Raw genomic sequence first — 14,111 nt, 5'->3', positions numbered from 1 at the left:
CATCCAACATCTGGTGATGCAATGGTTGCTAGCTTCTGTACCATCAGCTCCAACGACTTCACAATTTATTTTCTCTTCCAGAAAGAAGAAAGGGAACAGTCCTAGCTTCCTGTTGGTTTCGGACTGTTTCAGAATTCTTTCTTGTCAATGTTATCATTGGTGTATAATCTGCAGCCGTAATCGTTGACGCATCTATTTCTTGTCATCCTGTATGTACTCAGCATGCTAAAGAAAAATTGGGCACTTATGCAATAGGACTGGACCTCCTTGTTTTACAAATGGGGCCCTACAAATGGACATTCAGTAGTGAATTACAAAGCATACATAGAAGCCCCAACATTCTTTCGTCAAAAAAAGTTCAGTAGTGAAAGTACAGATATGGTGACGAATGCTAATCACAGTGTTTCGAAATTAAGAAGCTTGGAAGTAGTGCAAGCCAAAAATCGATCTCTCGCGGTTCAAGTTGGGCCAAAATTAAAATTAGATGGAGGACGGCTTATATGTCTTGCACCAGAGATATATACGTGTGAGGAACGGTGATGTTGTAAGACATGAATGAATTAAGATATTTAAAATTTAATTGGTTTAAAAAAATTATAAGATAAATTTATTTTAATTTCTATCTAAATGTACTTTAAATTTATCTAATATGTCTACATTACCAAAAAATTTATAATCTACTCTAGTAGAGTAGGTAAATTGCAAGAAAGTAAATATGTAAACGTAAATAATATAGAGAGATAAATTCAGCAAAGGGATTTTTATCCCGTGATATCGATAGTATTAATATCACCCTTAATCCACGTTGAAGCTCCATATAAAATATGCTCCCAGTCGGCACCTACTCATGACTCTTGAACCAACAAGCCACCAAGGCAATGCTTTAAATTGGATGAGCTACCAAGGCAAGTTCTGACCACTAGCCTCTCTTCAGGTTACTTGCCGTCATGTTCACTTCGGAGTTTGAGCTACCAAGACAAGAGTCTCCGCGTCCCTGTACACGTGTCTTACCACCGCTCCACACCTAGTCGGAGGGTCAACAAGCTTGAGCCACTAAAGCTCAAGATGCCGGCAAGACGTCAAGACTCTAAGACGTTGACGTACCACTTGGTACAAGCTATGATCACTCATTGATCATTTCTTCAAGCTGCAGCATCTAGATACAACTCACTCTAGGCCTATAAGCATTAAACACTCTCTAATCTTATGCTTAATCATATTAAATGATCACTTTAAGCATTTTGGTGGCTTGGATGTCTTCTTAACTATATATGACTTTCTCTGTACTCCAGCAGCATGCCACACCTTCAAATCACTGAGTGGATGAGTATTTATAGCCTCAAATCCGTCAACTAGGCATTTTTCTAATGGCATAGAAAAGCTGTTAACAGCTGATAATCCGGTGAGAATAGAAGTACTAACACCGGATCATCCGGTGAGTACAACCTTAGAAAATAGTCGTTAGAACTAAACTCAATGCCTCTGTGAACACCGGACACTCCAGTGTACCTTCAAATCTATCAACGGGCCTTCTGGTGAGTTATCTTAAGCCATCTGAGCATTTGCAACCTTTTTATATAAAATGCTCCGGTGCACTCATCCGGTGTTCATTCCAGCCACACCAAACCATCCGGTGAGTTAAACATTCTCATTTTTCCCTGAAAATACTCCGGTGCAACTATCTTTGTGATAATCGAACTATCCGATGAGTTGATCTTCATTCTTTAGTACTTGCCATTGCCTCTACAAGAAATGCTACGGTGCTATAATCCGATGTGCACAAACTAAGCACTGAACCATCTGGTGGGTTGATTTTCAGTCTTTTGCACTTGCATTCTTCTCTGCACGAAATACTCCAGCATTACCCAGTGCAAATCATCGGACTATCCGGTGAGGGCCTCAACCTTCTCCCCTTTTGTCAAAAACACTCCAATAGTCTCATGTCCTATTCACCGGACTATCCGGTGAGGCTATTAGTGTCTGGACATAATGCTTCGGTAAGTGCAAACTCCTCTACACTAGACCATCTGATGAGGCAATCTTCCTGAAACTTTTTCAATTCAATTAAACTTTATCTCAGCTGCTGTGACTTTTTGATTTATTGCATCTATGAGACTTACTAACATATATTCTTGACAAAGATATTAGTCACAATGAATGTGTTATCATTAATCACCAAAATCACAATAATATGATCATTTTTGCTATAATATGCCCCCTTTTGGTGATTGATGATAACACAATCAAAACATGTGATAAATAATAAATTATATCAATCGTAAAGAACAAAAAGCATTATCACATTACTTGGATGCATGTTATAACTATTTAGTTCCCTTTGTTGTGGCTCTCCCTTTCTCCATTGCTATTATCTCCCTTGATCAACACATGCAAGAGATTCTCCCCCTTTGTCAACCTAGGTATCTCATGTTGCTTCCTGTATCTTTTTCTTCTCCTCCTTTATCAATTTTGGGATTCCTATATATTCTTGTATATTGTTTCTTGCTTTTGTCATCAAACTTATCCCTATTTATCAACAATCTTAAAAAGGGCTACAAACATATATTGAACTTGAGGAAAAATGTTAGAGCACATGGGAGAGAGATTCATAAATCAATATCCAAATAAATGATACCAATTGAAAAGATATATCAATTGTAAGGATATGATGCATTGATATCAATTGAAAGAAGACAAACAATTATCATAATTTATGAAACTCAAATGATGTAATCTAAATTCCCCTTTATGTGTTCATACATATAATAAGATCCACTTGTGAATACCACTTGTAGGGATGTGGCAATATATGCACATCTAGACAATAAAGTAGATGTACGAAGTTTAAGTTATATCATGCATGTAGGTAGCTTAAATGTAGAAATGAATTGACATTGATATCAATTGAAGCCTTTAAGCATTGCATACCTTCAGGGATATGTTAATTTCTTCATAAGACTACAAAAGATATATCTAGCAACACATATTAGTTTTAAAATCATAATATATAGGATATACTCCCCATAAATATGTACATAAGTGTTAAATACTAGCGAGACATATACACTTATTATTAATAATAATGGAAAGAGTACCCTATAGATTGGTTTATGGCACATAAAAGATACCAATTATGAAACTAGTGCAATAAAAGAAACCTACAACTAATAAATAATGCAGGTTGCTCATAAGAAAAAGAGAAGCATAAGCAGCATACCATATGTAAAACCTACACAAGACATTTCAATAAATTAAAATATGCACATATAATCCTAGTCAAATCAAATAATATAGATGTAAAACAAAATGCATGAACAAAGATTTAGCTATCATTTATCTTTTTACCTTTGGATGGAGATGTGAGTATATGATGATCATGATCTTCATTGAAGAGCCTAATATTGTATACTTGACTTCTTTGTTTGAACTTTTACTTTATTTTATGAGCTAAGTCTCCAAATCTTCAGACCCACCTCGGGTTTCAAGTTTTCTTTGATACCCAAATCGATTGGAGCCCCTTCATATTGGTGATAACTTTCTTGGGCACCCAAATAAATTAGTTCTACATTCGATCCTTTCTCGCAACCATATATGCAACCACATTGTCATTGTCCTTTTTCTTGAGCTTGTAATAGTTGGGCTTGGTGTAGAGGTTGGAGGTCTTATTGGACATGTTGGTCGCTTTCTTCTTCTCCATTATGGGTTAGTCCAAAACCAAAATGCTCAATGAAAAGCACATCCCGCATGAACACACTGGAACATCCGGTGAGAATAACACCTTCTGTGCTCTGAAAAATTTGCTCTCTATAAGAAATAGTCCGGTGCAATGCTCCGGTGTTCACAAACATCAGCACCAGACCATCCGATGCATTCATCTTCACAAGACTGGCCATCTGCAATCTCTTTACAAGAAATAGTCCGATGTGAACATGTTTTAATCACCGGAACCTTCGACACTCATTTCAAATTTGGCACCAACTGGACAAATGCTCCGGCGCTCTCTGAGCCCCTCACCGGATCATTCGGTGAGTTGATCTCTACTTTCTTCTAGAGATTCCTTCTCTACTAAAAATAGTCCGACGCTCATTTCACCCACCGCCGAACCATCCAGTGCAACATTCAAATTTTACCATAAAAGAAAAAATACTCTAGCACTCAGTTCAACACAACATCAGACCATCTGGTGGCTTCAAAATTCCAAGAATCGGACATTCTAATGAGGACAAAATTCTTGGATTGAAATAAAATCACCACTAACATATTTATATACGATTCGAGTACAAGCTTAGAGCTTAAATAATTTTATCTGCTACTAACATATTTTTCATCTCTTCTTCTAATTTAATGTGTTTTGTAACTAAATGACTATAATCTTATAACAGAAGCTAAAAGGACTATTTTTTAATCAAAAGTTATTATGATAAAATATTACAGCGAGACTAACCACACTATTAACCCGAAACACCATGCTAGTTTGTCAAATATTAATGCGATATAACTAGCTGATGTAGAAAAGGTAGTATAGGTCTAGGTCATGTTCAAATTTATAGTTGTGTGGCCACAAAAAATATTATAACTGCTCTGGGGAGAGGAAAAAAAGGGCCACAGTTACCATTTTCACAAAGCACATACGTAGCATGAACTTTACATGGTTAATGAAAAAAAAAATAGTTGAGTATTGGTTCGGACCAAATTAAGAGAAGGCTGTAGTGGATTCAAGAAAGAGTGGTTTTGGGGATCGGTAACCGCATTTTAAATTGCAATTTTATTGCCGATCAATTGACAACGATGGCATGCTGCCCTAGGCAAGAAAACAAGGCAACAAGAAGCTGATCAACTTGACTAGAGGTTGCTGCCATGGCAAGCTACATATAATAATACCAGGAAAACTTTGAGCATTGTCTGTAGCCAGCTGATCGATCCCGATGGAGGAAACAACGAAGGCCAGTAGATCCAAACTATGCACATATAAAATTGAAACTAGAAGAAGCAGAACACTCTCTCTACTCGACTCCTCGCGGCTAGCCGTACGTGGAGCTCCTCTCCCTCTAGATTAATCTTCATACGTACTGTATCATGTGCACTCAAGTCAGCACTCAGCACTGACATAAAAATATGAGACCAACCCTCTTCCTCTCCTCTAGCTAGTTTCAGCAGTTGAGCCGGAGAATAGAACACTGTCTCTCCCTTGGCTAGTAGGCAAGAAACAAAACTACTGCTAAACTGTTGAGCCCTGCAATTCTGTGTTTTAGTGCATGTGTGCATGCAAGGTTAGTTGCCTATTATCCATGTCGCGAGCTGCTGTAATAAGGGAGTGTACTGGCAGCTTCTCTTCTGTGAGCAATACAGCCAGGGAGGTGGAGGAAGAGTTGTTGCATCACCAACAGCGGCAGTACAACATCAAGCCGTTCCTGGGTAGCAGCCCGCCGGAGATGGGCAACGATGACGGTGATCTCCAGCATGTCATCGGCACCTCGGAGTCGCCGCCTGCCCCGCCGGCTGCGAAGAAGAAGAGGAGCCTTCCGGGAACACCAGGTGCGCGTACAGTATTTCTTAGTTGATTTCTCCAAAGAGATCTGCAGCTGAATGGAGAGATTCGTATCCTTGATTTCGGTACTTGCATTAATCAACGATACGATGTATACCATTTGAACCGAATAATGATTAGTACGTACGTATGCTCTTGAAGACTTTTATATGCTAGCTTGGTGGAATTCTGAATTCTTTCTCTTGGTTTTGTGTTCTTTGGCAATCCTTTGCCTGCTATTATTGATAGGGAAATCAACAGTGAGTAACTGTTTAGCAGTCAAAATCTCCCTTTCACCGAAGACTAGCATGACAAGATGACGACATACATACTGTATAAGGGAATATCTGAACATTATGAGCGACAGAGATTTCTTTGTAGAATTTAGAGTTCAATAGATAGATGCATGTAACACTATCAGAGAATTCTTTAATGCAAAGTGGCAAGCTTCTTTAGTTGAAAACGATCCCCTGCGTTCATATAATAGAATAAGAAACTGGTTTTCTTGACAAGTTAAAGTTCTCGTATGATTCTCCAGCCTCAACATGTTTTGATTTTAATCGATATACTACATATAATGGAACCAGAGAGCTTTAGTTGACACTTTTTTCTAGGTAATTGGTTTGTCGATAAATGAAATGATATTTTTTTATTCCAAACAAAAGAATTTATCAAATGGTGCCATTACCTCAATTCAACCACGATTAAGTTAACACAGTTGATCGATATAACTTTTAAGTTACTACATGATTGCATGTATAGGATGCTGAGCATTGATCTCGTTCGAGTCCATACCGTGAACTAATTGACGCATCGCTTGCATGCACATGTACCGCGACGATCGATATGCTACGTACGTGATGATGACGACGAAGACCCGAGCGCTGAGGTGATCGCATTGTCGCCGCGGACGCTGATGGCGACGAACCGGTTCGTGTGCGAGATCTGCCACAAGGGTTTCCAGCGCGACCAGAACCTGCAGCTGCACCGGCGCGGGCACAACCTGCCGTGGAAGCTACGGCAGCGCGGCGGCGAGGGCGCGGACGGCCCACCGCGGAAGCGCGTGTACGTGTGCCCAGAGGCGTCGTGCGTGCACCACAACCCGTCGCGCGCGCTGGGGGACCTGACGGGGATCAAGAAGCACTACTGCCGCAAGCACGGCGAGAAGAAGTGGAACTGCGAACGCTGCGCCAAGCGCTACGCCGTGCACTCCGACTGGAAGGCGCACGCCAAGGTCTGCGGCACCCGCGAGTACAAGTGCGACTGCGGCACTGTCTTCTCCAGGTACACCAATACCCTGCATCTGCAAATCCTGCATTTCCATGGATGCATGCTTGATACATGCTTGAGGCCTTGAGCTTAGCTTCATTATTGAGCTGAAATTAGTGGAAATCGATCGTGAATGGTTGAATCATACTCATTCCAGTCTAAAATAAGTATCATTTTGAATATCATCGTGGTCTCCAAAATAAAACTTTAACGGCTACTTTTTGCTGTATATATTGATAAAATATAGCAAAAGATAGTATTATAAAAGTGTTTTTCGAGACAAATTTATCTATGATATTTTCAAGCATACAAAGTAAATATATAAAAAATAATTTATAGTTAAAGTTTAAAACAAAAACAACACTTATATTCCACTGAATGACTATCTACTAAATTAATTCCTGGGGAATAAGACCGAGCTCGATTTATTTTTTGGCCACGCGCTCACCTCAAAGTCCGTGCGTGCCCGGACGCACTCTTTTACGACCAAACTGTACTCCATCGCCATCACACGCTTGGGGAAACTACCACTCACAATGCGTACAGAACAATGCACGTCGTACACCGGTGAAAGAGCTTGACATGCGGTGACACACACTCGATGAGGAAACTAACCTTTGAGACAAGAATGTATTGGGATCTGAATACTTGTCTTCTACTAGTAAATAGGGGGGAAATTTCCACAGCATCATGTGATGTGCATTTTACGTGCGTGGGGTTCGACGTACATAGTACATGGAAGCGTTATGTTTTCATGTAGGCATCCGTTCATGGCTCCTAGTAGTGTGTCGCCGTGCATAGACTGATGCATCTATTCTCCCACTCAGCTCGCTTGGTTTCTACTGCTCTTGGTTACATGACCAGCCAGTACTGCTCCTGTCTTTATATACAAAAAAAAAAAGGCAACACTAGGTCGGTAGTAGGCATCGTACACGGTGTGTACTGGGCGTGAGAACTGATTTGACCACTCGTGCATGGCCACGTTCCAGTGTCGCCGTGCATAGAAGTTACTGATGCATCTATTCTCACTTAGCTCGCTTGGTTTCTAATGCCCTTGGTTCGCAGGCGAGACAGCTTCGTGACGCACAGGGCTTTCTGCGACGCCCTGGCCCAGGAGAACAACAAGCTGGCGCAGCCCATGAACATGGCCACGGTGGCCTCGGCCCTCCAGGGTCAGGCACACCACCTCGCGCTGCCATCCCAGGCCGACGACGACGACTTCGGCCTGGACACCAAAAGCCCGCAGCTCAGGATGCTCCCCGCCACCTCTGACGACGACACCGCCGACGCGAACCCGCTCCTGCCGCTCAGCATGGCCGGCTGCATGCTCCTTTCTAGCCTCGGCGCGACAAGAGCGCCCTCGCCTTCGTTCTTCAGCGGCAGCAAGCTAGGTCCGATGGGCCTTGACGGGCCTAGTCATCCTAACACGGGCTTCCCGCCGGTCGGCTCGGCGAGCATGTCCGCCACGGCGCTGCTGCAGAAGGCGGCGGAAATGGGGGCAACCACGAGCGGCTATGGCACGAGCTTCTCCACTGTCGGCTTCGGACCCATGCTGGGCGGATCCGATCATCTTTCCACCTTGAGCCCTTTCGGGCCGTGTGATGGGCTGCCTTTGGGCCAGACGCAGCTGTTTGGGTTCGACGCAGGCGGGCTCTTGCCGGGCCAGCTCTACAGTGGCGGCGAGCACGGCGTCGGGTCGCTGATGCACGGCGGGCAACAGATGGAGCACCGGCGGCCGGACGACGTGCGCGTGGTGGATTACATGGGCGTCAGCGACCAAAGAGGCTTCAATGGCGTAGGCCCATTTGGGCCTCACATGGGTCCATGGACCTAGATGGCTGTACCAGCCCAGTGGGAGATTGCAATCCAGAATAACTGGGCCGGCCCAGTAGGAGATGAGGGCATTCTAGTAAATGTAGACCACTCGGTTCCCCGGAAACCCTAACCCACCAGTCACCCCTTTATATACGAGACGCCGCCTTGCCTCCCTCTCGCCTTGTAATACTCAGGTCTCATCATAAATCGGTGGCATTGGTGCTTCATGATCCGAAAATCCTAGGTTCTTCTGTGTTTCCTCTTTGTGTTTTCTATTTGTTTTTTGGATCTTGGTTGGGTTCCTCTTTTGTATTTTCTGTTTGATTTTTGGATCCCGATTGGCGGCGGTGATGACCAAAAAATACCTACCTATTTTCTGACTCCTGATTGAGTGAAACCAATGAATGAATCCTTCTGAGCCTGCCAAGATGTACGCTATTTCTTGTCTATTGTGTTGGTTTAGAAACGATTTGCTTTGGATCTTTTGCCATAGAAATTACGTTTCTAATTGTTGACCAAAAATTCTGACTACAATTATTTGATCAACTCCAAAATTTCTTGTTCTCCATCTTGATTTCTTTTCACCCTGAACAGATGCTGCGGTCTGTGCACAATAAGCCGATGCTCTGGATGATAATGTAGGAAGGAAGCATGGTAGTGTGTACGGAGATGAACACGGTCTGCATGTCTGCTCGCTGTGATGCCTGCGGGCTTTGATCTCGCGGGCCTGGATTTGACCGAAACTCCTAACAGATCTCAAATACTACGATTTAAAAAATTGATTTTTTTTTTCTGTTTTCACCAACAAGTTAAGGCTACAATTATCCGGTCACTTCCATTAATATAAATATAAATGTTAAATTTGGAGTTTGGATCCATCACAGTAACACAAGCCAGAAATAGTTCTCAATTCCCCTCAGCAACCCTTGATATAAAAGAAACGATAGCATCTAACTCAATCACCGCAACGTGAGTCATATGCTAAACTAGCGAAGGGAGAACTAGTTGTTTGCTAATGGTATGTAAAGCACGCAGTTCTGAAATGAACACCCTAAAACATGATGCATGTCTCTGGAGCCGTGGTAAGGGTCTTGCTTTGCGGTACGAGGCACAATGATTGCAATTCTGGAAAATAGCAGCAATCAACTGGCCAATATTTCAATTCTGTAAAATAGTAGCAATCAACTGGCAAGGATTTTCTGTTGGACCAGATAAAGCGAAAAGCTTGCAAGCAAGAAAAGCTTAGACGTGGATGGGCTTCACCTTCAAAACCACAGTGGGACTGTCGTCACAAGGAAACTCCGAAAACTGCAGTAGCGCCCCTCCATCTCGGCAAAGGCCGGCAAGCGGCATCGCTGATCAGCTGGCAGAGGGTGTTTGTTGGCCTCGCCTGGGCGGCCGTCGGAGGTGTGGCAGCTCTCAGCTCCGGCGAAGCCATCAACTTGCACGGTGACTCACAGTGTTTACCTGCTGAAGTGGCAGCAATGGAGAGGAGCAGCAGCGACAAGCACTTCATCCTCGTGCACGGCCTGTCGCACGGCGCGTGGTGCTGGTACAGGGTGGTGGCGAGGCTGCGCGCCGCGGGGCACCGGGTGACCGCGCTCGACATGGCAGCGTCGGGCGTCCACCCGGCCCGCATCGACGAGGTGGCGTCGTTCGAGGACTACTCGCGGCCGCTGCTGGACGCGGTGGCCGCGGCCCCGGACGGCGAGAGGCTGGTCCTGGTGGGGCACAGTCTCGGCGGGCACAACGTCGCCCTCGCCATGGAGAGGTTCCCGCGGAAGGTCGCGGCGGCCGTGCTCCTCGCCGCGTGCATGCCGCGCGTCGGCAGGCACATGGGCATCACCATCGAGGAGGTTAGCTGCCTGAAACGGTTCTCGGTCAATTCGAGATTGCTAACATCACCGCTGCCTTGATTCAATTACTCAGTCGATTTCATCTTCGCCTTCTTTGATTTCTGAATGCTAGATTAATGTGCATCACCTTAATCATTCATCTAATTTTCTTTTGTTCATGCTAGTTCATGAGGACGATCACACCAGATTTCTTCATGGATAGCAAAACGATGGTTCTCAACACCGAACAAGGAGCAAGAACTGCAATTCTACTTGGCCCCAACTTTTTGGCGACGAAATTGTATGATCAAAGCCCAGCCGAGGTAACAAAACTACTTTTGCTCCAAATTCAGGGGCCAGGCTATGAAATTCTACCGCACTTGTTCCGATCACAAATAGGTGTCGTTAAGGACATCGGCGGTCTCCAATATTCTCATGTACTGGACAAATGTGATGATGAAAGTTGTGAAAAATACCTTTTTATGGCAAATCTACTAATGTGATTTCCAATATATGTGTGGGGAAATGTACCAATGAATAAAGCTCCAAAACTGGCATGAAACGTGGTGCTCATGAGAATTGTTCCTGGCAGGATCTGGAACTGGCGAAGTTGTTGGTGAGACCTGGCTGCCAGTTCATGGAGGACCCACTGATGAAGGATGAGACGCTGCTCACGTATGGCAACTACGGATCGGTGAAGAGGGTGTTTGTGATCGCCAAGGCTGATACTAGCAACACCGAGGAGATGCAGCGCCGGATGGTCGATTTAAGCCCCGGCGCGGAAGTCGAGGAGATCGCTGGAGCCGATCATATGGCCATGCTTTCCAAACCGGGGGAACTGTATCATGTTCTGGTCAAGATTGCCAACAAGTACGACTGAGTTGGAGATGGTTGAGCTACAAGGCTCGTATTCCTTTTTTTTCGTTTGGGAAATCTGAAATTATCAATAGTCCGTTTCAGGCTTCTATTTGCACTGTCTAAGTACGATGCAAGTTTGTAACCCGAGTTCTAAAATAAGTTCTTGATCCATTTGATGTTATTTTCACTGGTGCGATGTATCTTGTATCCAAGTCAGGCCCAAACAAAGGCACGTTTTCTTAGTTGCATTTGACTGTTCGTTTCTTCTTGCGCCATAAGTTCCCGATGTTCCTTTAAAAAAATCTACCTTTTTTTTAAAAAAAAAATATTCACTGTCATTTGGCGGACGGGACGGCGGGAAACATGGCCATAAGATGATGATCAACTTGAAGGAAAAGAAACACACTGACAATTTCTTACATCTCAGCTCTCTATAAATCTCAAGACCTGCTGCGCTACAACACCGTGAATTCGAAGCAGACGCAGCAATCGATCGCAAAACTCGGATCCAAACACACAGCAATGGAAGGCGGCGGCAAGCATTTCCTCCTGGTGCACGGCCTCTGCCACGGCGCGTGGTGCTGGTACAAGGTGGTCGCCTCGCTCCAGGCCGCGGGGCACCGCGTCACCGCGCTCGACCTCGCCGCGTCGGGCGCCCACCCGGCGCGCCTCGACGAGGTGTGCTCCTTCGAGGAGTACTCGCGCCCGCTGCTCGACGCTGTCGCCGCCGCACCGGACGGCGAGAGGCTGGTCCTCGTGGGCCACAGCCACGGCGGGCTCAGCCTCGCGCTCGCCATGGAAAGGTTCCCGCGCAAGATCGCCGCGGCCGTGTTCGTGGCCGCGGCGTTGCCGTGCGTTGGCAAGCACATGGGCGTCACGACCGAGGAGGTACGGACGTGCTCTATCATTCCAAACTGACACGTCACAAGTAACCCCTACATACATGTTAACGTATCGTTTTTAAAATTCGCTTACAGCTCAGTTTTATCCTCGAGTAAAAAGGTTAACTGTAGATGCTATGCTTGGAGTATTACAACCTCAACAAATGTTTTCTCTCTCTGGCTATTTTCTTATGACGCAGTTCATGAGAAGAACTGCTTCAGAAGGACTCATGGACTGCGAAATGGTCGCCATTAACAACAACAGCCAAGGTGTAGGACAAGGAGTAGCAATCCGGATGGGTCCAAGGTTCATGGCAGAAAAGTATTACCAGCAAAGTCCAGCTGAGGCACGCAACATCCTCTCGATTCCCTGATACTTGTCCTAGTCGCTACTGGACAAGATTGACACGTACGCGCGTCACATCGACATGATCAATAATACTGCTGCGATGCATTGCAGGATTTGACCCTGGCGGGAATGCTGGTGAAGCCTGGCAACCAGTTCATGGGCGATCCACTGATGAAGGACGAGACGCTGCTCACGGATGGCAACTACGGGTCGGTGAAGAAGGTGTACGTGATCGCCAAGGCCGACGGCTCCAGCACCGAGGAGATGCAGCGCTGGATGGTCGCGATGAGCCCCGGCACTGAAGTCGAGGAGATCGCCGAAGCCGACCACGCCGTCATGAGCTCCAAGCCCAGGGAACTCTGCGATGTCCTGGTCAAGATAGCCGACAAATACGACTAGAATCGGAGAAATAAATACTGGTGCTTGTAGTATATATATAGATATGTATGTCGTGAACTATACAAGCTCGCACGCTGAGCATTGGTGTGGAAATAAAATACTCAAGTTTCGTTCGAATTGCAGCTTGTTTCTCAGTTCTTGCTCGGCTTTTATCGTAGTTTAGTGGCTCAGCAGAAGCTGGAGGTTGACGATCAATCTGCGAAGCTTCCATACCTCGCCGGCGTTCTTCCACGCCAAGTCTAGGCGGGGGGGGGGGGGGGAGCGCTGGAGAGCGACACTCTGTACCCAATTTCTACCTGGGGTGATCGGTAAACGAAATAACGACCACCCCAATAATACCTGATAATCCCCAATTGACGGCGGCACGGAGGAGCTAAATTCGAGCGGAAATTCACAGAGAAGGGGGATGGATCTAAGAATCATCATGCAAAGTTTCGGACTTTGATTCGATCTCTAGAGAGAGAAATTAAAAGGGGAAATCGCTGCCGGGTGGTCGGTAAATGAAATGAAGACCACCCTGGAAAATCAGCAACTGCAGTTTTGCTGGTAGCACGGACGAGCTAAAACTCATGGAGAAGAAATGGAGATCGAAGAGACATCCTGCAAGAATTCAGAGTGTAATACGGTCTGTAGAGGGAGAAATTGAGCTCGAGAAGAACTTGTTCATGCAGATATGTGCAGAACAAGCAGAGCTAGCAGGTCTGCTTGTAACAATGGCCAGAGTACTTGGCACAGAGATTGATCAGCTCAGCCCTCCTGAGGTAGGTAACAATGCCCATCAGTTCCTGAAACACAAATGGTCTAGTCACACTCTTCCTGCTTCCTCTGATGGTGCAATGCAGGATCTGACGCTGGTGATGCTGTCACGACGGTTCCTGAATGATGCGGCGATGAAGGGTACGGCGCGGTGAGGCGTGTGTGCGTCCTCGCCGAGGACGACGCGGCGTAGTCGGCCGAGTTCCAGCGGCCGATGGCCTCGAGAAGCCCCGGCACCGAGGTGTAAGTAGCGGGTAGGTGTAACGAGAGAAAAGAGAGAAACAGTAAGGAAAAAGAAAAAAACAATCAAGAAGATTTACAAACATTGAGTTCAACAGAAAGATTCGGTTAAAATTATAATACATCGAAAATTTGTTAAATTTATTTTTTAATTAATAGTGGTGTGTGCCTATTTAATTAGT

The 14,111-nt window shown here is 45.1% G+C and overlaps 3 protein-coding genes and 2 non-coding genes across 5 annotated transcripts; all 5 read left to right on the top strand.

The window, feature by feature from the left end:
• Window positions 1-5,014: 5,014 nt before the first annotated feature.
• LOC133928293 (protein indeterminate-domain 12-like) lies at window positions 5,015-8,991 on the top strand. The gene is made up of 3 exons (XM_062374558.1): window positions 5,015-5,535; window positions 6,403-6,811; window positions 7,862-8,991. Exons 1-3 carry the CDS (start codon window positions 5,256-5,258, stop codon window positions 8,628-8,630), a joined length of 1,458 nt encoding a protein of 485 aa, XP_062230542.1. The 5' UTR covers window positions 5,015-5,255; the 3' UTR covers window positions 8,631-8,991.
• LOC133891294 (small nucleolar RNA R41) lies at window positions 8,950-9,037 on the top strand. The gene has a single exon (XR_009904173.1). It is a non-coding gene; the product is annotated as a small nucleolar RNA R41 (small nucleolar RNA).
• A 212-nt stretch (window positions 9,038-9,249) lies between these two features.
• On the top strand, window positions 9,250-9,357 carry LOC133891515 (small nucleolar RNA snoR100). Its single transcript, XR_009904236.1, has one exon. It is a non-coding gene; the product is annotated as a small nucleolar RNA snoR100 (small nucleolar RNA).
• A 459-nt stretch (window positions 9,358-9,816) lies between these two features.
• On the top strand, window positions 9,817-11,485 carry LOC133928312 (probable esterase PIR7A). Its single transcript, XM_062374582.1, has 3 exons — window positions 9,817-10,467; window positions 10,632-10,769; window positions 11,039-11,485. Exons 1-3 carry the CDS (start codon window positions 10,096-10,098, stop codon window positions 11,324-11,326), a joined length of 798 nt encoding a protein of 265 aa, XP_062230566.1. The 5' UTR covers window positions 9,817-10,095; the 3' UTR covers window positions 11,327-11,485.
• Window positions 11,486-11,636: 151 nt separating this feature from the next.
• On the top strand, window positions 11,637-13,052 carry LOC133928302 (esterase PIR7B-like). Its single transcript, XM_062374570.1, has 3 exons — window positions 11,637-12,192; window positions 12,386-12,532; window positions 12,646-13,052. Exons 1-3 carry the CDS (start codon window positions 11,827-11,829, stop codon window positions 12,931-12,933), a joined length of 801 nt encoding a protein of 266 aa, XP_062230554.1. The 5' UTR covers window positions 11,637-11,826; the 3' UTR covers window positions 12,934-13,052.
• Window positions 13,053-14,111: the final 1,059 nt, after the last annotated feature.

Source organism: Phragmites australis, chromosome 1 (genome assembly GCF_958298935.1).
Source record: "Phragmites australis chromosome 1, lpPhrAust1.1, whole genome shotgun sequence".
Lineage (NCBI taxonomy): Eukaryota > Viridiplantae > Streptophyta > Magnoliopsida > Poales > Poaceae > Phragmites > Phragmites australis.
The sequence above is the reverse complement of the archived record's forward strand: the minus strand, read 5'-3'. Positions and strand labels throughout refer to the sequence as shown.

Bases quoted from the DNA above. Each gene is read 5' to 3' on its own strand.
- LOC133928312 (XM_062374582.1), top strand. From the start codon at position 10,096: ATGGAGAGGAGCAGCAGCGACAAGCACTTCATCCTCGTGCACGGCCTG. The intron at 10,468-10,631 runs GTTAGCTGCCTG...TGTTCATGCTAG, and splicing joins TGGGCATCACCATCGAGGAG to TTCATGAGGACGATCACACC. The intron at 10,770-11,038 runs GTAACAAAACTA...TGTTCCTGGCAG, and splicing joins ATGATCAAAGCCCAGCCGAG to GATCTGGAACTGGCGAAGTT.
- LOC133928293 (XM_062374558.1), top strand. From the start codon at position 5,256: ATGTGTGCATGCAAGGTTAGTTGCCTATTATCCATGTCGCGAGCTGCT. The intron at 5,536-6,402 runs GTGCGCGTACAG...ATGACGACGAAG, and splicing joins GAGCCTTCCGGGAACACCAG to ACCCGAGCGCTGAGGTGATC. The intron at 6,812-7,861 runs GTACACCAATAC...CTTGGTTCGCAG, and splicing joins TGCGGCACTGTCTTCTCCAG to GCGAGACAGCTTCGTGACGC.
- LOC133928302 (XM_062374570.1), top strand. From the start codon at position 11,827: ATGGAAGGCGGCGGCAAGCATTTCCTCCTGGTGCACGGCCTCTGCCAC. The intron at 12,193-12,385 runs GTACGGACGTGC...CTTATGACGCAG, and splicing joins TGGGCGTCACGACCGAGGAG to TTCATGAGAAGAACTGCTTC. The intron at 12,533-12,645 runs GCACGCAACATC...GATGCATTGCAG, and splicing joins ACCAGCAAAGTCCAGCTGAG to GATTTGACCCTGGCGGGAAT.